The sequence below is a fragment of the Oxyura jamaicensis genome, chromosome 4 (genome assembly GCF_011077185.1).
Source record: "Oxyura jamaicensis isolate SHBP4307 breed ruddy duck chromosome 4, BPBGC_Ojam_1.0, whole genome shotgun sequence".
NCBI classification, from domain to species: Eukaryota; Metazoa; Chordata; class Aves; order Anseriformes; family Anatidae; genus Oxyura; species Oxyura jamaicensis.
In genome coordinates, this window is record NC_048896.1 from 43,082,370 (window position 1) to 43,109,101 (window position 26,732).

The 26,732-nt window shown below is 39.3% G+C and overlaps 1 protein-coding gene across 50 annotated transcripts in view; it reads right to left on the reverse strand.

Annotated features, from left to right (window-relative positions):
• Window positions 1-1,341: 1,341 nt before the first annotated feature.
• ANK2 (ankyrin 2) overlaps window positions 1,342-26,732 on the reverse strand; it is a 351,779-nt gene continuing 326,388 nt past the window's right edge. For 21 of the 50 annotated variants that reach the window (XM_035325572.1, XM_035325573.1, XM_035325569.1 and 18 more), the window contains 12 exons: window positions 19,865-25,645; window positions 18,422-18,496; window positions 16,225-16,356; window positions 15,616-15,762; window positions 13,970-14,252; window positions 11,730-12,015; window positions 9,872-9,964; window positions 9,360-9,443; window positions 8,046-8,210; window positions 6,447-6,629; window positions 5,060-5,151; window positions 1,342-3,596 (listed from right to left, as the gene is read on the reverse strand). In XM_035325572.1, the coding sequence (XP_035181463.1) occupies window positions 3,413-3,596; window positions 5,060-5,151; window positions 6,447-6,629; window positions 8,046-8,210; window positions 9,360-9,443; window positions 9,872-9,964; window positions 11,730-12,015; window positions 13,970-14,252; window positions 15,616-15,762; window positions 16,225-16,356; window positions 18,422-18,496; window positions 19,865-25,645 (7,505 nt within the window). In that variant the 3' untranslated portion in view covers window positions 1,342-3,412. The remainder of the gene's footprint in view (window positions 3,597-5,059; window positions 5,152-6,446; window positions 6,630-8,045; window positions 8,211-9,359; window positions 9,444-9,871; window positions 9,965-11,729; window positions 12,016-13,969; window positions 14,253-15,615; window positions 15,763-16,224; window positions 16,357-18,421; window positions 18,497-19,864; window positions 25,646-26,732) is intronic. The other 29 variants (XM_035325595.1, XM_035325596.1, XM_035325598.1 and 26 more) reach the window with 8 other exon arrangements.

Here is a 26,732-nt window from a genome sequence, read left to right on the forward strand (position 1 = left end):
GAGAGGCTAGGTAAATAAGTTGAGTTTATCCCCATTTTGCTGATGTGCTAGAACCTATTCAATATAGGGCAACAGCCATCACAGGCTCTGTGTTCTGTATGTGGTTGCTTGTGTCGGGGTAATCAGAGACACAAAAACTACTTAGGGCACTTTAACGCGGTCTGAGATCCACACTGTCTTCTTTCAGGGTTTGCTAGGGAACAGGTAAAAAGGGCTGTCCCACTAGCGTTCAACTTTGATCATGTTTACAGAGCTTTACAGTCTGACTAAAAAAACCATGATAATATGAACTTCCTTATTACAGAAATAGTCGCTTTTAAAGGTAGGCTGCAGATACTATATTTTTCATATACAGAAATGAACCCTTCTCTGTTTTTCAAAGTGGAGGGGAGGAAGATGGGGTTGATCTGAATTGTTGCTGCCACTCAATCTACAAGAAACACTAAATTAGAACTTGGATTTAACGACTTCTCTTTTTTTAAAGAAACATAAACGAGCTTACAACAGGTTTGTGCTTTCAGGTATTATTGAGCAGAACTGGCCAAAGTCTTTCAGAAAAATAGTGTTTGTATTGCAAAGTGCTAGTACAGTGAAGCTGAAGCTGGTCAGGCTAGGATTTAAATATGTTGTAATGCTAACAGCCTACGTCTGATGTGTGTCCTGTTTCCCTACTACACGGCCTGCAGTAACAGACCAAGGCAGTACGTGGAGACACGCAACCCGGGCCATCTGTGTTAGCAGATGTGAAGTGGAGCTGCGGGCAATTGCAGGCCAGCCCGAAACCCACTCCAGTGATCGCGGGTGAACATCACCGCGGCCTTTGCGCTGCTTATGCTTGCAGTAATAGAGTTGGTACAGATTGATAGTGCGGTCTCTGAACTGGCAACAGAACAGCCTTTTTTCTGTATTTCTGTGCATTGCAAGGATGTAAGATGTGAGAGAGATTTTCCTCCCTACGTTCTCTGTGCTTGAGAGAGAGAGCGACTTGTTGTAGTAGTACATGTGGGCATTGAAGACATAACTGATTATAACAAATGGTCCAGGCTATATTTGAAGGAAAATCTTGCACTTTCAGGCCTGATGGAATAATTAGAAAACATAGCTAGCTACCCTTTGAAAAAATATTAACAATGATTTAAAAAAAAAAAAAAAAAAAAAAAACACTCCATCTAACCCTTTAATAAGGACTGACATGTACTCATTGCTGAAAGGCAGAATTAAAAAGATCATGAAGAGTGCAGTATGGAGGAATTATAATTGTGATAGTTCAGTTAAGGTCCCCAAGTGGGTGCTGTTCCTTTTATGCTGCACTGGCAGTAAAAGAGAGTGAGCCATCATTGCTACATTTAACACTTGTACATTTTTATTTAGTTAAATCAGCCATTGTACACATTGCAGCTATGTATTGTTAGTGTTGTTTTTTTTTAATTTTTAACTAATACATGCCCTCATAGATATATTCAATTAGTGTTATCACCATGGGAACAAGATGCTGATTCGTCAACTTAAAATTCACTTCTTCTCACAGTATTCAAGTTCTTTGATAACACAGCAAAAAATCAAAATAAGAGGTGAATAACCATTATGTTGTTACACAGAACATCATCTGCACCGCAAATAACACAACAGAAATGCATTTCTTTAGAGCCCCATTCTTGTAGATCATCCTGTGCTGCCTTTGCCAATAAGAAAAGCCATGATGTATCATGAAATGTCTCATCATGGGTCTCGTTCATTTTGGCTACCAAAACACTTTTTTTTTTTTCCTGCTTGCCAAAAAAGTGTTAGCATGGCACCTCGGGTTGCTTTGCCTGCTGGAAGCCAGAACTCCCAAGATGTTATCATGTTTTTGGCATCATTATCTTAATGAGAAGTGCCCTTGTTCTGAGCACTGAGTGAGTCATAAAAAACAACCAAGCAAACTATAATCATAGAAGGCCTGATAAACTTGGAAAACTCTTACCCCCTACAGGAGAGGACTTTTTAAGCTGTTCTTGAGTATACTAGTTAAAAAAAAAAAAAAAAAAAAATAGCTGTTTAAAAACATTTAGTGTGTTTGCGTGCGTGTCACATATGCTAAACCACTATAGAGCGTCCGCCACTAAATATTAAGGTATAGAATACCAAAAATGTCAGCTCTTTGTTTCCTTTTTTTTTTTTTTTTGAAAATAAAAGTGCAGATATGCTATCATGGTTTTCAGAGGGTTGGTTTAGAAATATATATATTATATATAGATAGGTAACAAAATATGAACAGAAACTGGCTTTCAAGGATTGTGAGCTTTCTCTTTAAAAAACACTTGATTGGAGGATAAAAACTGCTCGCTCAGTGCTAAGAGGGCCAACAAATTGACATGATTACAGGAGGATTGGGTTTTGACCTTCAAATGCCACATGCATTTACTGGGTAAGAGGCAATCTTGATAAAACATGGTGAATTAATTATTCTCTTTGTATAGTGGTTAAGTCTTTCTCCCATAGTTATCTACAGTGCAGTGGCCAGCAGGACAGTGTGGTTTGCTAAAGCAGTGATGAAAACAGGAAACTACTGTAGTTATAATTGTTTAATACACCCTGCCACATGTCCAGATCTAAAAGATTTTAATACCGTATGCAAATGTGCCATAGATATAGCTGCTAGCAAGTTGGTTACCTAATTGGGTATTTTTAATTATTTTTCTGGAAATCTTTAAGTGGCTGCCCAAAGGTCTTAAAAGTATCGATGGCCACAGTCAGCTGTTACTTCAGGAGAACAGCTGAATTTCCAGGTTTTTAGCCTGACTCTTAGAGCCTTTAACTATAATAGATCCCTAAACTGGAAGTCTTATGGATGCAGTGGATCTGCAGTGCTTCCTCCTCAGTCAGTCTGTGTTCATAGTGTTAACGTTATTAATCGCTGTTCAGCAGTGTCAATAGACCTTGTAATCCATGATGCTAATTGTATTCAGAGGCAGTGTGTTTTCTGCAGTCTTGTAAGTCCAAATACTCTTGCTATATACAGTTTACATGTTAACTCCCTTTTTTCATGATGCATGTACATAGTCACTTGAAGAGGCCTGTAGATGAAGTTGGCTTGACAAATGCAGTTTCATGAAGCTAGTGCAGAAGCAAAGGACCAGCAAAAAGTGGCAATGCTGACAAATTCCCAGTACAGCACAAAGACGACGATTCGGTGGATAAATCATCCTGAATGAAGGATGCTATCTTTGGTCACAAATTAGCTTACAGGGTAAAAAATAACAAAAACCCAAACTCAAATACAGGGAAAAAAAAATGAATTCACTGCATCTGCACAAGTAGAAATGGCAGTGTCTTCCAGTGATTATGTAGATAACAATGTCTACACCTAGAGAAGATGGACGTTGCATACTGGATGGATGGTTATGTGGTGGTGTTGAGGGGTGGCAGCTTCTCATTTAGCATCCTGTTTCCAGTCCTCTTTGCAGAAGTGTCTAAGAAGCTGCTGGAGGTCATGTTGGAGGTCATCCTGTGGTAGTGCTTCTGGTGTGTCATCCAGTTCTTCTATATGAACGTGTTTTCCATACCGATCCTTCATCACAGTCCTCTTCTGTGTGCTGGCTTTACTCAGCGTTGTCCTGAAGAAAAAGAATGAGAAATCTTTCTTAGAGAGCCCACGGTTTCTGAAGGCTTTAAAAGATGCTCTTCCCCAGATGGAATTTTAAGGTTTTTAATTTTTTATTTTATTTAAAGTAAAATGAGAAGAATTGTAAGCTGGTGGTTTAAGCCAGCTACTAAGGTCAGATATTCTTTATTCACTCTGTATTGAATGTAACACACACCGCCACTTAACTGGCTTTCATAATGTAAACTAGTGGCAGTTCATCTCCTCATGCTTATTAAGCATACAGTTTTAGATGCTCAGCAAAAACGTGCTGTAACATGAGCATGCAACACACTTTGAAATTCACACAGGACCTTCCTAATTGCTGTATTTAACTTCACCACCCAAAGTTGTCCTGTAGAACATTAACATAAGATTCCTTCATGGTACTGTTTCTTAAGCTAATAGTTTCTTCAACACTTGCTTCTGGGCAAGCCTGCCTTAAGACAGTCAGTAAAACTATAGTTGCTGACACTTAAGTTGATGTGTGTGTGAGAGAGAAAATAGTATAGCTATTTGACTTATATTTATATCCATATATCCTCTCATCAGTTTTGATAGTGATCATTTGAATATTAAGTCAGCTGGTATGAAAAAATATTTTTGAAGTATTCTTGAATAATGTTGTTAACTGTAAATCATACTGCTATTATTTTGTATCGCCCCCAAGGAAACTGGGCAGTGACACACCTTTATACTGAGTCTAGCTCGGATGGAGTTAACTTTCTTCACAGCAGCAGCCTGTATGGTGCTGTGTTTGGGCTTTGTGCCCACAGCTGTGTTGATAACAGACCAATGCTTTGGCTACTGGTAAACAACAGTGAGTGCATGGTGCATAGACTTGGTTTTTGCTTTTTGTTTTTGTCCCCCTGGCTCTGCCCTCCTCATGGGTGTGCTGGGGGTGGGCAAGAAATTGGATGTAGACACAGCCAGAACAGCTGACCCAAACTAGCCAGAGGGATGGTGTATGTCATACGGCATCATGCTCAGCAATAAAAACAGCTGTAGAGGAAGAAGTGGGTGTGTGGGAGCGTCCGTCTGCCTTTCAAGGTGACCACTGCTCAGAGACTGGCTGGGCATCAGTCTGCTGTGGTAGGTGGTGACTGATTCTTTGCATCATCCTTTCTTCACTTACTAAATTATGTTTATTCAGCCCTGTCCAAGGAGAGCAGGGAAGGAGGGTTAGCAAGCAGTTGTGCCCTACTTGGCTGCTAGCCCACAACACCCTTATTGACCAAGTCTTTTCAACTAACTGTAGACCTTTCCAGTGCGTATATCCCTTCCTGTAACAAAATGTTAGTAGTAATGATTAGTACTGTTGTAATGAAGCTTTAGATACTGCCAGTGGTTTCACTTTACACAATTAAATCCACTTATGTTCATAATGAGTTTGTTAATTCTTTTCTAGTAACGGTTCACTGACATGCCAAGCCAAACCTTTTAATAATTGATCCATCCTCTTTCATGATTTCTTTCTCTACTAAAGCAGGGAGCTGGACTTTCATTTGGTTACCTGTATAGCTCAATGCCTCAAATTAAAACATAAACTTGCAATTAAAACATAAGAACAGAAACCTAGGACAGAAGGTAATTGCTCTTCATACCTTAATACTTGATATAAATGCAGCTGAATGGTGAGAAAGTGATGAATAGACAAACAACAGAGAAGCATCTGCCTGCCATTTGCATCCTTACAACCCTTCCCCTAACATACAGGTTAGTCACAGTTTTTGGGGTAGGATAGTGTCATTGTGCTAAGAATTGTGCTGAAGCAGTCTTAGTACTTTCAAGTTTGAAACAGCCCAAATCAAGGCCCTGGAGCACCACAGTTGCAGAACTCATCCTTTGTGTCTATTTACAACAGCTGCTACAGCAACCCTCTTCCTGTCACAGGAAACAGTCTCTTTTATAGCTGTCCCACCTGTCTGCTTGAGTTGCCTGTTCCCTGTAACTAGGCAGGCATACATAGAAATTGATGGGTGATACGTCTGAAGTGAAAGAATCAGGGAACTGGAGCCTGGCAAGCTCTTCCACTGTTACTAATACTTATAGGAAACAAAAAAGGCAGCATGTTTATTCCTTGTTGGCTGGATGTGGTCTTCTCTGTTATCTTCTGCAAACTTCGTAACTTGCTTTTTGTTTTAACTAGAAAGATAAAGTAGCAGCTGCAAAGTGGGAAAGAGTGTTATTTTCCAAGCCATTTTTTGAACCTCTATCACAGTATGTGACAGTTTTTGCTGGTTGTTTTGTTACTGTCAGAAAAGAGGGATCTGGCTGCTGGGACTGTACTTGTAATTGGAAATTTGGTATCTTGGCGTAAGCGCTTTTAGCTGTCTTCCTGCAGTATTCCTTTTCTATTACTGAAATGTCTAAACTGATCAGAAAAAGCATAAGAACAGGAAAGGTGTTAATTAGCTTGATAGCTACTTCTTCCTTTCAAGAGGAAAAGGAGTAATTGTTGTGATACATCTGCTTACTGAGAGAGTAGACTTAAGTGTTTCGATTTCTAAAATTAGGTCCATGAGGGTCACTGTATGAATGACCTTTATGAGTAACCACACACGCAATTTCTATCAACTTTACTTAAATCCTCTGTCTTATTATTTTTTTAATCTTAAAAAGTTTCATAGTTAATTCTGGGATGGTAGCTTCTTCCCCTATGCATACTTAATATATTATCTTTTCATAACATGGCCAAGTACAACAACAGAGGTTTATATCTGGTAGTTGAGCTTAATGCTCCACCAGCAAACTTTCAGTGGAGTTTGTCTCTGGGTATGTTGTGACACTTGTTTTAATTGTTATGCTAAAAAGGCATTTTTACCTCTTCAAAGTCCTCTTTGGCTGACGGAAGATCAGTAGCTAAGCTAGCATCTCCTAGGTGTTTCTCTGTTCTCTCTCCTTGCACTACAGTTGTCTTTATGACTTTGCTGACCTTGCGGCCTTCCACTGGTTCAGACTGGAAATTGGAGGCACTGGCCAAAACACCAGGTTCAGACAAAGTCACCTGGAAGGTCAGAAAACAGATTTATGTTGAATACGAATTACATAGCAAATAAAATCTTAGTATCTGTTCTATGGTTCTTTCTTAATCATTGTCACAGAGAACAAGAGATGTCTCACTTTCTACGCGTACACATCAAAATAGTGAGTGTACATTTTATTACCTGCTTTACACCTCCAGAACGAGACCTTGTAAATATGTACCAGTTCAGACAGCAGGAACAGCCCTGGAGAACTCGTTCTGCTGAGAACCTTTATGCTACCAGGGTGGAAACTGTTGCTGGAACCTGAACTAGCTTGAGGGTAGCAGGGGTGCTGCCACCCTCCGCCACACCACAGGCTGCCATACTGGCTCACATGTTCCAAGGCTGCTGGAATTATAGGAAGTAACGAGTGGGCCTCTTGCAGTGAATCTCTGCTGTATTCACCAGGTAGTACAAATTAGTGGTATCCGTTCATACCATAAAACTAAGATAGTCTTCTGAGGGGTGAGACATACTTGTAAAATCTGAGGAACAACAGACTAGAATTTTAGAATTCCATATGAACGAGACAAACGCAATTCTAATTGGCAAAATACAAATTCAGTGTATATGGGCTCCATGTGATATGGAGTAGTTCTGGTATGGTCAGCTAACTTAAAAACAAAGGCCCCCCCCCCCCTTTTTTTTTTAATGTTCCCTTACACTCCTAGGGAATTAATTCTGACGATCAATTCTGGCTAGAGAGAACAGCAATTTGTTCTTAGCATTTTGAATGGCTGTTAGTTAGATGTTGCTTCCAATTGCAGTACTGCTGAAAGGAATCCCTATTTGTTGGCTTCTGCCTCCCTGTCACTACCTTAATTGAGCTAATACAAATGTCTATAGGGCTGCATTGTGATCTAAGGCAGGCAGGAAAAGATAAACTGAGAAGAACTTAGTTTTTCAGGTTCTTAATTACCTGGCTCTATAGTTTGCGTGAAGATAACGCTTTTGTTTACCATCTTCAAAGCAAATTAATTCGTGAGAACTTTAAACCTAATACAACTATACAGTTCTAGAATGGCTTAGCTGTGGAAATCTGGAGAACCTCAGATCATTTCATTACAATATTCGCCAACTTCCTTATTAGAGTATGAGGTAATAACAAGGACATTTGCCTTTTATCTATATGCCATCTCGGTACATACTGCTTTCTTTATGAATTTAGTACTTCTCATGAATCACAAGCTGTATCCTGACATGTTTTCAGAGACAACTGCCTCTTCTCCCACCCCCTACTTTTCTCTGTCTTTTTTGGAGGCCTTTCCATCTGCAAGGAAGCTCTTCAAAGAATCATTCAAAAATGAATGTTACTGCCATAAGATGTAGCTATTAGGTACACTGTTGGTGGGCGTACTGCAGCTTTGTACCATCACAAGGAAAGTGGATGATCTGACCTCTGACTGTTCACTGTCGCTCTTCAGCACAACCCGCTTTACAACTTTGGAATAGCCATCTCCTTCTTCAATGGTGACAGGTTTTTGTGGTGTTCCTTGCATTATGATGTCTTCTTTTTCTGTGCCATCTGGAGAAACGTATCGTCGGATGATCTTTCTAGTGACCTGAAGGAATGAAATAGAGCTTTGTCCCAGAATAATTAACAATTCCTTCTTATTCTCTCTACAGAACTTTTTACTCAAAGGCCATCTTGCCTAAACAGAAAACCTACGTGGATGGTTCAGCATTGTAGTCTTTAACACACATTCTCACAAATACCTATAGTAAAGCTGCACATTGATGCACTGGCCCTGCTTTGTTTATCCCACAGCAAAGCTTCCATAAACTTACTTCACAAATGGAGTGAAGATGATGTATAGGGATAGGAGACTGACTCTAAAATGGTAGTTACTATTAGGAGAAGCAGTATAGCCTCTTAGAGAGAAAACGGTTTACAACAGCATAACTGCTAAAAGTCATTTTTAGACTGGCTTTTTTTCAAAAGTATCAACTAATTAAAAGGCTTCTGAAAGTAAGAGGTTATCAACTTTGCTACCAAGTACTTAGAACTAGATCTGCAGAGGGGCTTGGTCATTACTGCTTGTGGTACTAACATTGCTGCACTAGTGAGCTAGAATTAACCCGCTTAAGAGACCTAATCTGGTGCTTAAGCTTTCTAGGCAGTGGCAAGCCCAACACAGAGCAGCAGAAGAGAATTAAAGGGCTCAAGATGAAATAAATCTCTCAGGAGGATAGCTACGCATCTTTCTGTGGACACATTTCCATATGCTTTCACAGCTCCTTCTGACAAGATATTCTGTGCCATAAAAACTGAAATGTAGGTACAGCTACAGAAATTCAGGAACCTGCTTGGGCGCAGCTGAGTGAAGATTTCAAGGACCTAAAGTTTGGATTTAGGTGACTTGTGGATCTAGCCCCCCATTAGTTTCATTAATATGAGTACACTTACACTCTATTTATTCAAAACAACAAAAAACACACCAGCACTTCCTCAGAAATGGTCAGGTCTATGTAGAATTTTAATTGGATTTATGTGGGAAAGCTAACCGCTATGTCAAGTTATACAAAATATAAAACAGAATACTCCAAATCTTCACATTTTGGAATCTCATGAACAGAAATTCTGGTTTCTTCTATGCTCAATTTTTAAAAATCATGCCCCTTTACAAAATAAAATTGGGCATGTATGTGGATTTATTTCTCCTTCCTTTAGAAGATAGCAAGAAGGTAGCAACGGGTGTAACTGGTAATACCTTCTTTACCACTGTCTGGCCATGTTCATCTGTATATTGCTCTTCTGTGACTGTTTCTGGTGGCATTTCAGGCATACTATCAGCCTGTATGACAAAGAACAAAATTTAAGGAAGTGATGTCTTAATGTATTTTTTTTTTTTTAAATAAGCAACTTTAAAATCAGTTAGAATAAAATTGAGAAATGTTAGAAAAATTGTTCTGCACTTGAATATCTAAAGACGTGCAAAGGAAAGTTACATAATGGACAGGCAAATGTGTTAGTTGACTGTGCTGCATATTGTCCTCCTCTTACTGAGGGCTTAATGGGATGTAGAGTTGTGTTAGCAGTATTACTACAATCCTCTTTTCAAGAAGAGGTATTAGAATGGTTTATCTAATGACCATGCATTATTCAGGAACATTGCAGCTTCAGGTGCAATACCAGCCACGTGGTTCTCTCAGCATCACTCCTGAAGGTATTACACCAGACACTAGACACCACTGGCTCGTGCAATCATTCAACACTCAGTACCTGAATAATGACCCGGCGACGAATGACCCTGGTAGTTACCATCTCGTCCTCATCCGAGCTGGTCTCCAGCTCGCCTAACTCCTCTGCTAGCTCCTATTGGAAGCATGAAAGCAGTGCTCTGTTGTATCCAGTGCTAGCAGTACTTACAGGCTCTGTCTTGTTTTTATCTAAAACCATCTTCTCTTCTGAAAACTTGCACTTTCAGGATTTTGCCTCTTACCTGACTTCAATCTGTAAAACACTTCTGTGGGGGCAGGGGGAAAGCTTTGGCCACTTGACTGTACATTAGTTATTCATTAGCATGTTGAAAGAAGATCAGTCTTTGTGATCTTAATTCTATAAGATGGTCTTAGCTGCTTCAGTGCTCTTAAGGTTGCCAGAGACAAGCCTGAAATATGTTGTATGACATGGCTGAGATGAACCAGACAGTACTACTAACACCAACTCTGGCATTCACGTGTATTGCATATGTTTTCTGCATTGCACAGAAAACTGCATTAAAGCCTTTTAGTCCTCCATACTAAGAAGTGCACAGCATAGCATATGGACAGTAGGACTGAACAGCTTTAACTAGAGGTGAATGTATCAACAGTCTCAGCACTGGAAAGAAAGGTCACTAAAAGTTAGTCGCAAGTGTTGAGGTTCTCCTGCACAGGGAAGAATTCAAAATTTAAATGAAGAGGTCAGAAGAAGAGAAGCTGAAAAGAACTACTTGGGAAACATCTACAATATAAAAGCATAAGGGGGAAAATAAATAAAATCTGGGGGGTGGGGGTGGGGGGGTTGGGGGAGATGAGGATTATTGTAGTGATGAAGTAGTATATTATACTTGACAGCAGCCGTTGTATTGAGTCCTATCATAGCTAAGCTTTCAACATCACATTTATCCTACACATTTTATATTCAGCATTATTCTGAAATCCCAGAGGCGGATCTCTGAGACATCACTCTAGAGGTGGTACATTTGGCAACATAAACAGTGAAGAAAGAAGAGTCTGTTCCTAGGTGAATGTCAAAACAGGAAACAAATTCTGCTTAAGAACGGTTCTTTCTCTGCTCTAACTTCACTGATGAAACTAATTTCCTGCTCAATTATGCCTTCTGTTCTGACTCTTAAAACAGGCTAAAAAAGCTGTTTATTCCTAAACCTAATCTGCCGAGTACCTTAAATTCCTCCCAAAGCCATGTAGTTGCTCTCCTTTATTCCCTCTGGACTTCTCACTACTTTGCAAGAAGGTACCTTTGTCTTACACAGCCAAATGACCTACCTCACATACACTTTGCTTTCCTCTTCCATCTCCTGTCTCCATTTCTCTTTACTGCTTGCACGCTACATAAACACCATTCTCAAGTTCTTTTCTTCCAGTGCATCTTCGGTCGTCTGCAATGTACGTCCTGCTGCCTTTTTTTCCATCTCACTAAGTTTACAACATTTTTCATGTCATTCTTCATGATGCTCTGGGCCAGTCTTGTCTTCCTGATCTTTTAACATTGTAACTTTGCCTTTTGTACATCTATTTTTCAGCATTCACTTGTACATGGTTTGCTTCTGCATCTGTTACTTACACCAAGTAACTCTTTCCCACATGCATGGACATAACTGTCACAGACCAAAGGACAAGTAAGGGTAGCAAAACCAGAATTATAGTTTAGACTTTAGGATCTTGGTTTTGCTTCTGCTATCAAAATCTCTACACAAATGACTATAGCTAGCCCTCAGAACCACAGAGGAAAGGGAAAATGGCTCAGTTGCAGATGAAGATTAATCAGGCTCATAGAAAATACTCCCATCCTAAGAATGACAGGACATAAAAATTGTCCACTGTGTTAATTACTTTGAGGAGAAGTTGGTATTTACCTTTTCCAAAGACTCCTCCTCATAGCCACTTCCAAGCTTTTCGGGCTGTTCATCAGTTGACTCCACTATCACTAGGCTAGTTCTCCTTGGAGAGACATCATCCTGATGGAGCTCAGGCTCCTCGGGCTCTTGGATGATGGGAGATTCACCGCTCTGCGAAGATGATGGGGAATGTGGGGATGATTTTTCTCTCTCTTCCTTTGCCATGCTGAAGCATGCAGACTTTTCGATTGCTGCCTTTCCAGTTTCTGGTGCTGCAGACTGCTTTATTCCTGGAGTTGTGACACTGTGAATTACAGGTTCAAGAGTTTTATCAGATAACTGTAGTCCAACTCTGCTGCCAGGGTGACTCCAAAGGGTCACTTCAGACTTACGCTGATTGTATTAACATTAACTGTTTCACTGAGAATCACCTGCTGAGGCTTGCTTTTCTCTTTTCATACATATGTGTGTATATATGTGTGTGTGTGTGTATATGTGTGTGTGTGTGTATATATATATGTATGAAAAGAGAATATCCATATATATACACACACATATCAAAACAGTGAGCCTGCAAGAATTACAACTTTAACTTTTAAGACTTCTTATGTTTTGGAGCTAGCATCTGCATGCATTTTGTTTTTCCTCTTGTCCTAAAAATTAACAGAGGAACTTGCTAAGTCTTACTAATTGGGAGCCCAGCTTCCTTTCTATATAACCAATCCCACGACTAGATAACAGTAATAGATTAACTTGCACGTGTATGTGTTGTGTTTTTTCCTGGTATAAGTTGTGTTTTGACAATTCATTGTGCTTCCCCAACTATTGCCCTCCACACAATTGTGTTCCAAAGAAAGAAAACTTTTCATTGTAGTACAAGTTAAACAGCATTGATCTGGCCTTTTTTTTCCTTCAGTGGGCTTATATGCATTATTGTAGAATTTCTCTTCTCATAAAAGCTTCCTCTTCTTATACAGCTACTTACATCTAGCCCAGTTTTCATCCTAGTTCAAACTAGACGTGAAGTACAGCAATTTTCCCGTCATTGCTACTCTCATTTTAGCATTGCCAGTACTGTCTCAATATTTTTTGTCTTTGGCGATAACAGTAGCTTTAAGGAATCCATGCTCTGACCGCACAATACATACAAATAGCTTATCGACATTTCTATCAGCTGTCAGTATTTGCAGGTAAGTCTTCTGTAACCTTAATAATACCTGTGATAGTCTGCCTTGTGTGTATGTGTTTGGTTTTATTGTACTGGACTGTTCTGTACAGAATTGTGCCACTTCTGCAGCTAAAAATACACCATTAAAAATTACCCTCTATTCCTCAAAAGCATTTGTTTCCTTCCTTATGCAACCCATTAGGAAGTATTGGTATTTTTGCATATCAGTGCAACCAAGGCCTACCTTGGATGCTTGTTTCTGTCTCCCACCCTCTCTTCAGGTTGTAAAGCCTCCCTGTTCAGAGCTGCATCTCCACATCAAAGCTAATTGCTCCTGGGAAAATCACCTATTTGGAAGAGAATCCTCCCTATTTTGCTAGCCCATGAATACCTGAATCAACCCTGCAAAGAGTTGTCATTGTGGATGCAAGGTTAGTGATGGGTGGGAAGAAACTTGATCCTTTTCAGGTCCTTTTCCAAAGGAAACCAACTCCACTGACAGTCCTGAATCAGAACTCAAAGGTATGCTGTACAGGTCCTTTTAAGTCTGTACTTCATCACGTGGTGTTCCTTTAAGAACTTTTTTGTCTTGTCTGTACAAAACCCTCTCTGTTCCTTTAGCCATCTGAAACTGGCTTGTATAAATCTAGTTGCTAATACGTAGTTAGGAGTTTTGCAAGTAATTATTGAGTTAGGAAAAAATGTCTTCAATTTAAAAAGCCATCCTCAAGTTGAAGAAAGGGCCCTCTGTGTTAATTCAATCGAGTTTATATGTTAGATGGCAAGTAATGTTAAAAAATACAGTTTGACAGAAGAAAGCCCGCGTTCTCCCTCTTTTCTTTCATACATACTAAACTAGATTATTACTGTATGTTCACAGTGGAAGATTGACTTTCTCTCCCAGTCCTTAAGGCTTCCACCACATTGATTAAGAAGTCAAGCCTACAGAAGGAACTCATGAACTAGTATGCAGAACTGAAGGGGAATTCTAGTGAGTACATCTGTTTCAAAGAAAACTCTAAAACCATCTTAATACAGAGAAGAGAGAAATGAGACCACGTAGGTCTCATTTTGGTCTTTTGACACTTACAAATATTCATGTTGTGAAGCAGATGTTTTTTCTGGTACATCCTGGGGTTTCCCTGAGAATTCAGATTCTACTTGTTCCTTGTGTGCTTGTCTCAGGAGCTCAGCCATTGACAGTTCTGCCTCACTCCTGGGAGTGCTGTCCTGGAAAGGAGAGTAACTAACAGATACGTCTTCCTCAGAGACAATAGGAGGGTGTTCAGTTGGGTCACTGTCTTTAGATATTCTGTGCTGTTGTTCTTGCTTATGTCTTGAACTGAACAGTTCTTCTTGCAGTGCAGAAAACCCTTTGAAAACAGAAATGAGGAATGTCGTTATAAGTCTCATTAGAATGCAGAAAGTCACTTCAATTCTCTACATGTGTTTAAAATCCCTGGAAGGAATAAATTACCTGAAATTTTTAGACAGCTTGAGTGGGAGAGCATATAACCTCTCTAAGCAGTAGAAGGAACACTGGATTATCACTACAACTGCCAAATAATTAATCTTGACAGTAAATGGCAAAATAAAATCTGCCCAGATATCTACCTACACCAAGTAATCTCAAACCTCCCCAAGGTATGAAAGATTTGCACTAGTGTTTTTTGTTTGTTCGTTTTCCAGCAGACTGGAACACTTCTTAGTGACTTTTTTCCTCCATCCCTGATGAGGTTGCTTATGGAAAAAATAATTACACAGGTCCATGGCTTATGTAGTTATAAATACTATACAAGTATGGAAAAAGAAATTCATACAAGTCTAGGTGCAAGGGCTAGCTAATTCGTATGCATCAAAATAATTCTTAAAAACAAATAAACCTCCCTTCCCTCTCCCCCAAACACATTCTCAAATCATGGGTTCTAATCCTGCAGAAGATGTAAAATAACATGTGTATTTGTATTCCACAAGCTACAAGTCAGAAGCTTTTGTTTTTCTTCACTAACCAGTAGAAACCTGCTGAACTCAAAAGAACAGCTTGGTGGAAAGCATAACTATTTGCTCTGAAGAGCAAGATATGGGGGTTAATAAACTGATCTGTTGTTGTATTTGAATGCTAATTATAGCAAACAAACTATTCCTACATCATCTACATAAATATGGGATGTTTGTGACTGTCTTAATACTTTACCAAGCTACTAGTTCAATACTAAGTTAAGGGTGTAAAAGTATCGCTTCCAAAAAAACAAAGAATTTTACTTCACATAATTTGAAGGTGTTTCTTTAGTGTACAACCATTGATCTAACTAATCTGAACTTCTATTCAGTATCATAGCAGAATTACAAGTAATATCCTGGATACCTGAATCCAAAGGCTTTTCCAAAGCACTGACTAGTTTTCCTTTTACAAATCTTGATCAAATTCTAATGTAACCTTAATTTTATGAAAGCAGATGTGTGAGCAAAAAATAAACTGGACATAAGTATTATCAGCAGTTTCTGGCAACATTCCTTTATTTGCTTTATAAGAATTTGCTAATGCAGGGATTTTTATACTTAATGACCTAGGGACCTGTGCACTGTCATGCTTGCCTTCATCCATCTTATCTGTGGTTTCAAAATTAGGTTCTAGTGTTCAAGTCTTAAGAATTAACAGCCAAATATTTCAGAACAGGAGGTAGATCATGGATGAGATAACGTGAGCAGCCGGTGACTCTATCAGGAGACATTTACCTTCACTATGGTCCAATCCTATCGTTTGTTCAATTTCCGCATACGTGCGAGTGCCATGGACTTGCATGGAGTCTATGCCGCTGGTCTCCATTAGGTGAACAATATCCATTCGGTTGATTTTTGTAAGACACTGGGTAAGATTTGTATCTGTGGCATTAAAATGACACCATGTAGCTGAATTAAGAACTTCACATGCTCTCCCTTCTATTTTCAATATGAATTATGTATGTAGGGTACTGATTTAGAAGCATGGCTATGTAAGATTTACTTAAGGGCCACACAAAAATTACCTCTAATCTAGTCTTTCACAAATTGGTTTAGTTCCCCCAAATATATATATATATATTTAGTTTAGGAAAAGAAACTTCAGTATTTTTCCACTCTTGCTTTGCTGTAAGTTGTTCTCCAAATGAACAATATTAAACTATTCTCTCTAACAGAATCCTACAACACACCATGTTATACAGACAAGCTTCAAAATAGAACCCAATCTATGGCCATTCTTCCTGTTGCCTAAATTTTAAACCTATTTTCTTTTTTGGATTATTACACACATTGGTCCACTTGTATATTGGAGACAGTGTAGATGTACTATAACTGGTAATGAACCTGTTGCATGTTTCCCATCCCTTTCAAGCCAGTATTTGAGGAGTGCGTGGCTCTGGTCTTGAAGTGAATTAGGATTTTCAATCCTGATTTGATGAATTTGCTCTTCTGTGAAATCCAGTTCTCTTGCTAGCTCTGAAAAAGAAATCATTTTCTGTAAAGATGTCTTTTATTTTTTTTCCCACTTTACATCTATTTTACGTTTGTCTGCAGCAAAATGGATTACAAACTTTTCTGACACCCATTTCTCTTTGTTTCCAAGTACCTTGTTATGTTTAGAGACATTGTTAAACAAGAGGTTCAAGACCAAGTCAGAATTGCATTATGCCTAGAAGTGAAGGGTCTATGTGAGCTTTTCTCTTCTGTGTGCACCATTTCTCAGAGATACAACCTTACTGACAAAACCATGACAGAGTACCATGCTCTGTCAAAAGCACCATGCTCACCAAATCCAGTGAAAATTGATTTTGAGTAAAGGCATTTTGTAGGGCTAGATTAAAGCGTAATCATATTACTCCCCTGGACTTGTTTCATCAAAAGAAAAGTAAATGCCTATGAATCACAGTTGAGAACCAAAAAAAAACAAAACGTGAAGCTAATAACCAATATCTTTCTGACACAGCATAGGCTCAGACTGCAGTCCAGAAAAGAGAAATGGCTTTAACAGTCTGTAGCCCCTCTATTATATCCAGAATGAAGGTCAGCTTTCTCCCACCAAACTAAGACATGACTAGGTAGAAACAGGCAACCAAATGATTTAAAGCCATGGGGAAATTGAGAAGTTCCTACTATTACTCCTGGTCTCCAGACTTCTGCTTCTCTAACAAAGAAGGATTCATACTCCATTCTGCTGTAATTGTAACCGTGGTGGATGATGGAGGGTGCCACGTTTTAACAGAGGGAGCAGGGAGGAGCCCTAGTCCCCAGGCCCCAGATAAACGTATTTCCAAACCAGCTTGTATACTGGTGCAACTGTAAACTTGAACAAATACACAATAACGTTATATCAGACTGAAGTTCTAGGTAGTCCAGTAAATTTGAACAAAAAGCAACTGCTGTTTTATCCCTCGAAGTAACATTTGACACAGCAATTTTTACCATAATCAATCTTTATCATAACACAAGACAGGAATACTTTTGCAGGTGTATTTCTCTGTCCTCTCCAAAATTCTGTAAAATACACAATTGTCTGTTTTGATGAGTATCCATTTTTTTTTCTAGTTTTGTTTTCAGATCTGCCTAGTCATTTCTATTAATAAATAAAAAAAAAAAGGGGGGGGGGGGGGAAACAGCATACTCCTAATCTGTTACATTGCGTAAATCCAAGTCCTACTGACTTCAAAGATAATCCATCTTGGGAAATGTCAGTGATACTTTGTTATTCTCTGAAGATGCTTATAAAACCAGTATAGAGTGCAACCTCAGTTACCAAGTGGTTAATACTTTTTTTTTTTTTTTTTAATGCAATTCTTCTTTAACCACTAGAACCCCACTTACTTTCATCAGTGTGGTACTGCCCTAGGGTTAGATACAAAAAAGCATAGACCTGATTTAAATTTTTGTTGGATTGCACAGCTTAGCATAGCATAGAGATTCTTCCATAGCTCTTTCCTTGTAAACACTTTTGGGATGATTTTCAGTGACACAGATCTGCATTTCATTCTCTGCTACGTTCACTTTTCCCCCAGAATGTTAATTGTGCTGTCTTGAAGTGATTGTTACAAATATGACCCTTTTCATTTCTTTTTCCTCTGCACATAGAAAAGAAAGAAAATAGTTTCCATAAAAAAGAAGCTGATGTAACCTTTCCCCATAGTGGTCTTCCAGCTCAGGATTTCCTGAACACAAATGATGTTCATTCATCTATCTTCTAGTCAGATTATGTTCTAGAATCATTGCACTTTGCAAGAAAGTGTAAGGTAACGTATGCCAACTCTTTGTCACTTTCCCATCCTAGGAGCTTTCCCTCTGGAGATACCACAACAAATACAGAGGAGTTACCTCTTCATCTTAGTTCTTACCTAACAGGCTAGAGGAATCTTAGTAACCAGCAAACAATCTAGTTCCTGTAAGCTACTGAAGTATTTCTATGAAACAGCTTTAGAGAATGAGGAAATCATCTGAAAGAAACGGGAAAACATCGAGGAATGAAACAAGGAATGCCTTGTTTCTCACTAGAATAGGTCACATGAATTTTTACCTGTCCAACTGAATCCAAGGTGATCAGCAATGTGGGCCAGTCTTTCCTCTGTCCTTTCCTGATCATCCTGTTGATCTAAAGGTCAAAAAGAACAGCCAAAAGTTGTCTTTTACATATCAAAAATCATTTCCATAGGTGATAAAGACCTAGAAGGGAGTGCATTTTTTTCTGACTGCTCTAATCTAAATATGTACAGGCTGCTACAACTGGGTAGTTATAGTAAGGATTGTAAATTTCCAGGTCTAACAAAAAAGAAAAAGGTAGCTTGATTTTTTTCGAATGTACAGAACTATCTACATTTCCCATTTGGAAATCAGGCTTTAATGTAAAAATCTAAATAAGGAGTGAAGTGTCTACTCTACTGTTTTATCCAAGCATTTTATTCTAAAACGTCATTCTAACATTAAGGTGAAGACTAACTAAATAAAGAGCTATAATTTTCCATGCCTCCTTAGTAAATACCAAGGTTGCAAAATTCATCTGGACTGGTTCTTCTTATTGCTTTCTTTCTGTGGTAGTGAAACTTTTGTTCAAATAGCCTATATGGCATTTCATGTTATGGTTTGCATTTGGAAATTATTAATTTAAATGTCTTTGACTCTTTCAACTCGGGAGTGATACAAAAGACTTACATTGAAGGCAAGGAAAAATCAGACGTTCACCAGTCTTTGTTTATTTCAGAAACAGTGAGACTCACTGTTCCTCCCATCCCCAAGGCTAATTTGAGGATGTCAGAATTTGAGTTTTGATTTTCCCTGAATGAACACCTGGATTGCAAAATCCCACATTCAGAAAATTGCTTAAAGTTGGTGAAATATGGTTTCATTTTAGCTACTGGATTTCCATCACAGCTACCCAATGGCAGTACGCAAGTAAGCGAGGGAAGACCAAACAGCAGACACCTTTTACTTAAGTTTCTGGTGACACAGAATTTTCATGAGAGATAAATGGCCAAAATAAGGAGTAAGATAACCTTGATTCTTCAAAGCTTCTGTATGTTTCTTTGGGTACACACAAAAGAGAAGATGGATTTGCATGTTCCAGTTTCAACTGATGCCAAAAAAAAAAATCATTTCTAATAAAAATAGGGTCAGGGAAAGCCAAAAGTCAAAATGTATATGACCTGAAGGATCAGTTTAATGGTAAATACATACTTTTAGAAGTGTTTTTGTTTAAGGTAACACTTCCCATAAGCACACATGGCTTGCAATCTTGAGATTATTTCACAGACAAGAAAAATACAGACACAACACAAAAAACAAACACAGCTTATAGAGGGAAAAAAAAAAGGCACAACTAACCACCAAAAGCTTAAAGAAAATACCACACGTTACGCACATGTATACAAACTTACATATACACACGCACACTAAAGAAAACAAGAAACAAAAAGTTTAATTTATGACATGCGTCGCACAGGGAATCCCAGTCGTTGGCAAATACCTTCAGCATGGTCATGGATATTGTCATCAGGGATACGTTCAATCTGAGTCTCTACAGACTCATCCCAAATGGGTCTGGTGTCAAAGATGTCTTCAGGAACTGACTGCTGAGTCTCAATGGATGGCATATTTTCAATAACTGAAACTTCTAGGGCACTACTGCTTTCGTCATCTGAAACTAATTCTTGTTCTCTCTCTGACTGTGTGAGTCTTTCCACTAACTTAGAAGCTTCATCACTAATTTCTTCAAAGAATTCTATGGAGTTTTTGTAAAGGTCAAAAAAATGTTCCTTACTTTCTTTTGTAGGACTAACAGCACTGCGAGAGGCTGTAGTGCTCCTGCTTTTAACTGGCAACCGTGATGAAAATACCTTGGGTCTTCCTGTTGTTGCCTCCTCTGAGTCTAGCTCAACCTTCATCTCTCTCTCCCTCTCCCTGGCCTCTGCTTCTGCCTCTGCGTAACTCCTAGCTTTTATTGAGCGTTTAGTCTTTGGGTCCATGGGAACACTTGCATCAGATTCAGATTTACTTCGGTTATCTTGTTTCGTAGGTAGTTTGCTTGTCGTGTCAAGAGCTTTGGGTGACTCTAGCTTGTGGATAGATGCGTCTGTGGATGTATACTGTTGTTCAGCTCTTTGGAGCGCTGCTTTGACAGGAATTTTAGACTTTGGTTTTGCTTGGTCATCTTTTCCTTCACACTGCAGACTGTCGAGAAAGCCATCAGTGGGAAGGCTCTCGTTTTCTGATTGTTGCAATGACTGTGGTGCAGCAGCAGCTGTTCTTACAGGAATTTTGGATTTGCTTTCACAAGAAGGCACTCTCTCCATTAAAGCAGTAGGGATTTCAATCACAGATCTCTGTTCCTCTGGTGAAGAGTCTGGGGACTCATCATCCTGTTCAGAACAAACAAATCTACTGACTTTGGAAAAATCTAACTCATCTTCTACCACAGACTGCTCAGGAGACATAGGGCAAGGCACCAGACTGCTATCAACCATGTCAGTCTCCGCTCTGGAGAAGGGCTCAGCTTCAGAGGCAGCAGTTTCTTTCTTTGGTGATTTTGAAGAAGCTGAAATACCCATTTTAATTGGAATTCTGGATTTAAGCTCTGCTTTTGCAGTGCCTATGCTGACACCTTCACCACTCGTTTCTTCTGATTTATCACAAGACTCAGACAGTGAGGGTGAATGTTTCAGTGTATCTTTTTCTTGTATATCTGAGCCCTCTGATTCTGAAGGGGGAAATGGATCTGGTAAGCTCTCTGGCTTAGAAGATTCCACTTCCACTGCTTCTTTCATTTCTTCACATAAAGAAACTTCTTCCTGAGGCTGCTGCCCCATTTGGAAGAAGTGAAAACTTTCATCTGGATAGTTCCTTTTGGTCATGTCAATGGCTCCACTTCTAGTCATTTCAAACAACTTTCCTTCCTGAAAAAGAAAAGGATTTTGTTCACTAAGTGGTGTCCCTTCTTCTGTGGGTGTTCTGGCTGGTGTCGTATCAGGTGTTGTGCCTTGGGATCGCCTGTCTACCATCAAACCAAATATCTTTTGTTCCTCTTCTTTCACTCGAGCTTCAAAAGCTTCATCATCTTCACGTATTTCACTCCACATGTCAGAATCCACATCAGTTTTGGTGATGACAACTTGACTGATCAATTTTTCTGTTTCATCTCTTACATCGTCAAAGGTGGATTCAGCTAACTTTGTGGAATCTGATGCTGAAGACCCTGGTGAGATTTTCTGAAATAAATCCTCTGGTTTGGGTTCTATTTCCATATATACTTCCTCTGAAGACTGATATTTGCTACCCGTGTCTCTGCTAAGCAAAATGGTACCACTCTGACCTTTTTCTTCTTCAATAGAACAGTCTTCCCTAGATAGCAGACTTTGACCAGATCCTACCTTAACTTCACAGTCAGTAAAAAATTGTTCAGAAGACACATTTTCATAAGGGCTTACTATATGAGGAGCACTACTTTCAGCAGCATCCACTACACAACTTTCCAGTTCCACCGTTTCAGTGGTGAGGGATGAATACTCTGGTAAAGGTTCCTCAATATGAGTATCTCCTTGAGGTGTTTCAAAATCTGCATCTACTTTTGCCAAATGACTCCCCAAAGCAGAATGGTCAGTGGGATCACCTTCAGTCAGTTTGCCATCTTGTGGCACAGAGTACTCAGTGGTACTGCGTCCACAAGAATTGTCATCTACTCTCTCAAACACCGCTCCTTTAGCAATGAGATCTGTGTGTGTTAACAGTGTAGTGCTTTTGATACCACTTCCATTAGTATCATATTGCTCTAGTGTTGGTGAAGACTCAACATGAACTTCTTTGTGAGAACTGTCACCAAAAGAATGGCACAGAGTACCCTGCAACTGTGTGACTGGGGCATTAGGACTAACTGTCTCGCGGTCATCTGTGCTGTCATATTTTGATTTGTCAGCTTCTGCTGGTGCACAGCCATCAGAATGGCAAGTGCCAGATTCTCGTGTGAAAGCCTTACAGCTGTCCCCAAGGATACATGGTTCCTCTTTGTCACCTTCTGTTGGCTTATCCTGTTCTGCTTTAACGGCACCTATCCCGGAAGAACATTGTTTTGAATCAATAGGTTGAAAACCTGCTTCTTCAGGGCTAGAACTGGAGTCAATACTGGATGGTAATGGTGAAGGTGGTTGCACTCGGATCATGGGCTCCATTAAGAAACCTGAGTCAGCTTCTTTTTTAAGCTGGGTCAATTCTGGCTCACTTTCTGAAGAGGAAGAACTCTTTCTAGATTCAGCTGAAGACATCACCACTGTAGGTATATCTTTTTCTTCAACAGTTCTTGACTCTGGTTCTTCAGCTTCACGTGAAACTTCTGAATCAGCAACTGCAGAATATTCATCTTGCTTACAATCCTTTTTGTAATCTCGCTTCTGCTTTGCTTCTTGTTCTAATTCATCAAACATTTTGATTTTGGTTACCATTTTAAACATTTCCTCTTCAGGGGTAAATCTTTTCTTTGGTTCGCTTTCAGAATCATCCTCTGGTTCTTCACTGACTTCAGGTATCATGGCCGACTTTCGTATATTTGACAGTGCCTGTGAGTCTGCTGTTTTAGGTGTGATTTCATAGCTAATTTCTTCAGAACTGGGAGTTTCTGGTGAAAGAGGACTTTTCCCTGAACTCTCCATGAGAGATGTTTGCTCTAGACTGTCATCATCAGCACTCCCCTCAGGGTCACGGAGAATCCTGGAACGTACCGATGCCAGCTCTGGACAGGTTTCTCCTTTGCTAAGAACAGACTGAAGAGGACCCTGCCCCAAAATGCCAGCTTTCACTTTTTGTTCTACAGGGCTACTTTCAAGGGAATCACGGCAGGGAGACTCTTTCATAGGACTGGGCTCCAAAGAATCAGGCGTTTTGTGTGATGAGTTATCTTCTAGCACTGGGCTTGCTTCCAATGAGTCTTTATGACTTATAGCCAAAGAGTCATCTGCAACTGGGCTAAAGCTTTCACTATCATGGCTAGCAAGTGAGAGTTCCAATTTTTGGGGACTTCTAACCACAACACGGCGTTCACAGGTTATATCTTTTTCTTTCTCTAAAGCAGTGTCATGTGTTTCAGAAGATTTAGTTAAGTGTGCAGTGGTTCTGGACTCTTTATCCCTGCTAATATCTTTCATTATGGAAGCTGAGCTACTTTCTTTAAGTTTATCAGCCTCTTCTTCAGAGGCTTTAGGTACAAGCTCTTCTGATACATGGTCTGAATGAGACTTACTAGTCTCAGTTACAGCATCTAGCTGTTTTTCAGTAATACCTTTTTCATCTTCCTTTGGAGAGAGTTCCTTCGGAGAACATGTTTCTGCTGCTGTGTGCGCTCTAGCTGCTCCTTTAGCTTCTTCAATTTGCCCATCGGTTTTCTTTGGTGAGAAGGAAAGGCTTTCAGGGCTCGTTTCTGGAGTCTCTGCCAGCCCCTCATGCTTATAACTTTCCTCAGAGCTGATCTGAGGAGTTCCATCAAGTAGGCTACCTGGAGAATCGGCCACACCTTCATGTTTAAGGCTCTCTGAGCTCCCATCAAAAGCAGCACTTTGCAGAGAAAGAGCAGGAAGGAATCCATCTTTTACATACTCTGTGGGGAAAGCAACGTTGAAAGGACTGGTCAGTACTTGCTCCAAGTTAAGCTCGCCTTCCTCTGTCACTGAAAGATGTCGGAATTGTTGATATTTGTCATTATCCTCAAGTTCTTCTTTAATTACATCAGAAAAGTCTGTTGAGGTTTTTCTGTCAGGGCTGATCTGAAAGTCAGTATCTACTTGGTCATCAGAAGTCCTGCCCTTCACAACTGCTGAATCTTTGGCACTTTGATCAACAAATACTGGAGAGAGAGGCTCAGCTGTTGTTTTTTTGCAGCTCTGCTGTTTTACCTGGTCTTTACTTACAGCTTTCTTGGTACTTTCAACAGTAGAAATTTGCATTCTTCCTTTTTTTGATTGTGGCTCTTTCTCTGCTTTTAATGTAGTGCTTTGTTTGTCCTTTGGTTTGTCCATCTTGTGGCTTGTTACTCGCTTTGTTTCACTTAGTGAAGAAACTGTTTTTTTCCGAGTTGTTTCCTTCTCTGGCTGTTGCTTTTGTTTGACAGATTTGTGCTCAAAGAGTCCAGATATATTCTTGGATGGGTCTTGACCTGACTGGAAGGCTTTCATCAACTCACGAACTGACATGGTCTCTTCAAGTCTCTCAGTCTTAGAAGAAGGTGAAACAGGAGGTTGTGCCTTGTGTGCAACTGGCTTTTTGACTGCTACTGTTTTTTTAGAAGCCTTTTCCGCAGTGCCTTCTCTTGTTTGAATTCTGACAGGTAGTTTTGAACGCACTTTTTGTTCATCTTCCACTCTTTTCTGAAGAGCTTTCACCTTATCTTTTATTGAGCCAATAGGAGTTTCCTCTATAACAGGGGATACAGCTTTAGCCTCAGGAGCAGCTGCCAGTGTTAAGCCTTGTTCCTCCTCGTGTAGTGACTCATCTGAACTGCACTTCATTAGTCCTGTTTTTTCTTCTTTGCTTTGCACCTTGCTTTCCTTTTGTTTTTGCTTATCTCTCAGTTTAGTTCTAACTGGCTTTTTAATTTCTAAGGCTGGCTTGTGTTGCTCCTGAGGGCTTAGTGTTTCAATTGTTGGAGATTCTTGTCCTCCTTTTTCAGAATCCCTGCTTATTACTACAGCTTCAAATCTCTCTTCTACCAAGTCTTCTTGTAAGGCTTGCGGCTGTACCTCATGAAGAGAAACGTATGTTTTTAAATCCTCACTAAGGTAATCTACCATTCCTGTCATGTCTTCCTTCTCTGTCTCTTTTGTCTCTTTGTCTATCCCAACTTCTACACAGGTAGGTTCAGTGACTTCTAAAGGAGCATTTCTTCTGGCCTCTTCAATTTCTTCATCGCTGACAATGACCCATTCTTCTTCTACAAATTCTTGTCTGGAAAGGGACTTCTGCGTAGCATGCTCTTCTCTGGTGTAGGACCCACCTCTAAGAATTTCATTTACTTTTTCTAAGTCTTCTTTCACCCTTTCAACTATTTCAAAAGGCTCTCCTGGCTCTTCTTCAGTGGGTTTTCCAAGATCTTTCACTTTAATTGAGCCTGATTTATCAGAAGAGTCAGTTGTCAAGATGGCAGTCATTTTGATCAGATCTTGTTTCATCTCAGACACTTCAGACAACAAATCTGGACTGGCTAGTACAGGGACTTCATTAACCAGATGGCTTTTCAGGATAGATGTTTCTGTAGATTCTGTCTCGTCATCTTTGATGCGAATGAAAAACATTGAAAGTAAAACGGAAATCAAAAATAGAGATTGGAAAATGTAATCAGGACTGAAAATGACAGTCTTTGGTTGCAGTGGTAGGAAGGTCTACAAAATGGACCAGGAATGGTGGATCCACAAGATCTGAGGGTACAAGTGCAAAGCAAAGCTAACAGGGAAAAAAACAAAACAAAACAAAACAAAAAAACTGAAAAGGAAAATGGCAGGAAATAACTTGCTTAACTTTACCAATATAGCACAACCACACATACATTACCAAAGCTGTAACAAACCAAATCAGGACACCATTAAAAAAATAAAACAAAACAAACCCACCAACAACAAAATTTAAAATTAAAAACAGAAGAAACACAGTGAAGTTACACAAAGATAGGCATCTCAAGATTGTTCAGATGTTACAGATCAATGTTCAAATAAAAATAAACAAGAAAAGAGGGGGAAAGCATCAGAACTGATTGAAAGTCGATTTCCTCTAAGAGAAAGCCAGTGTTAGCAAACTGTCAGAATAACATTGGGTTAATGTGTTTTTTGTTGTTTTGTTTTTGTTTTTTTAATGACCAAAATAAAAAGTTATAAGTAATTCTGCAATAATCTAAAATATGATCAAATATGTAGAGATCTGAATCAGCTGCAAACCGGCATTTCATCTAAGGGGATTTCACACCTAAACAATGGAACAAACATTCTTTTGTTTTAAGAGGCATGGTCCTTTCCTTGGAACATCCTCATTGACAATTAATGAATTGACTGAGGAAAGAGAAGACAGAAGAAAAGGAGAGATAAGAAAAAAACTGTGAATCAACTTAGAAGTGATTTCAAAGTTTTAAAAAATGTAATGTATGGCAACCAAAAATCAGACAATCACACTAGACACATACATACAATTTATGTAAGGCAAGTTATTTCCATGCAAAGCAAAGGTGTTGCAAATGTTTCTGTGAATGTAACCTCAGTTAAAAAACAAGAGTTTTAAAATTAATCATATAAATTAAAGATACATGAAGTTATTGTGAAACATACTGTGGTGAAATATTTGTCCAATCTGTACAATCAGTAAACAGTATA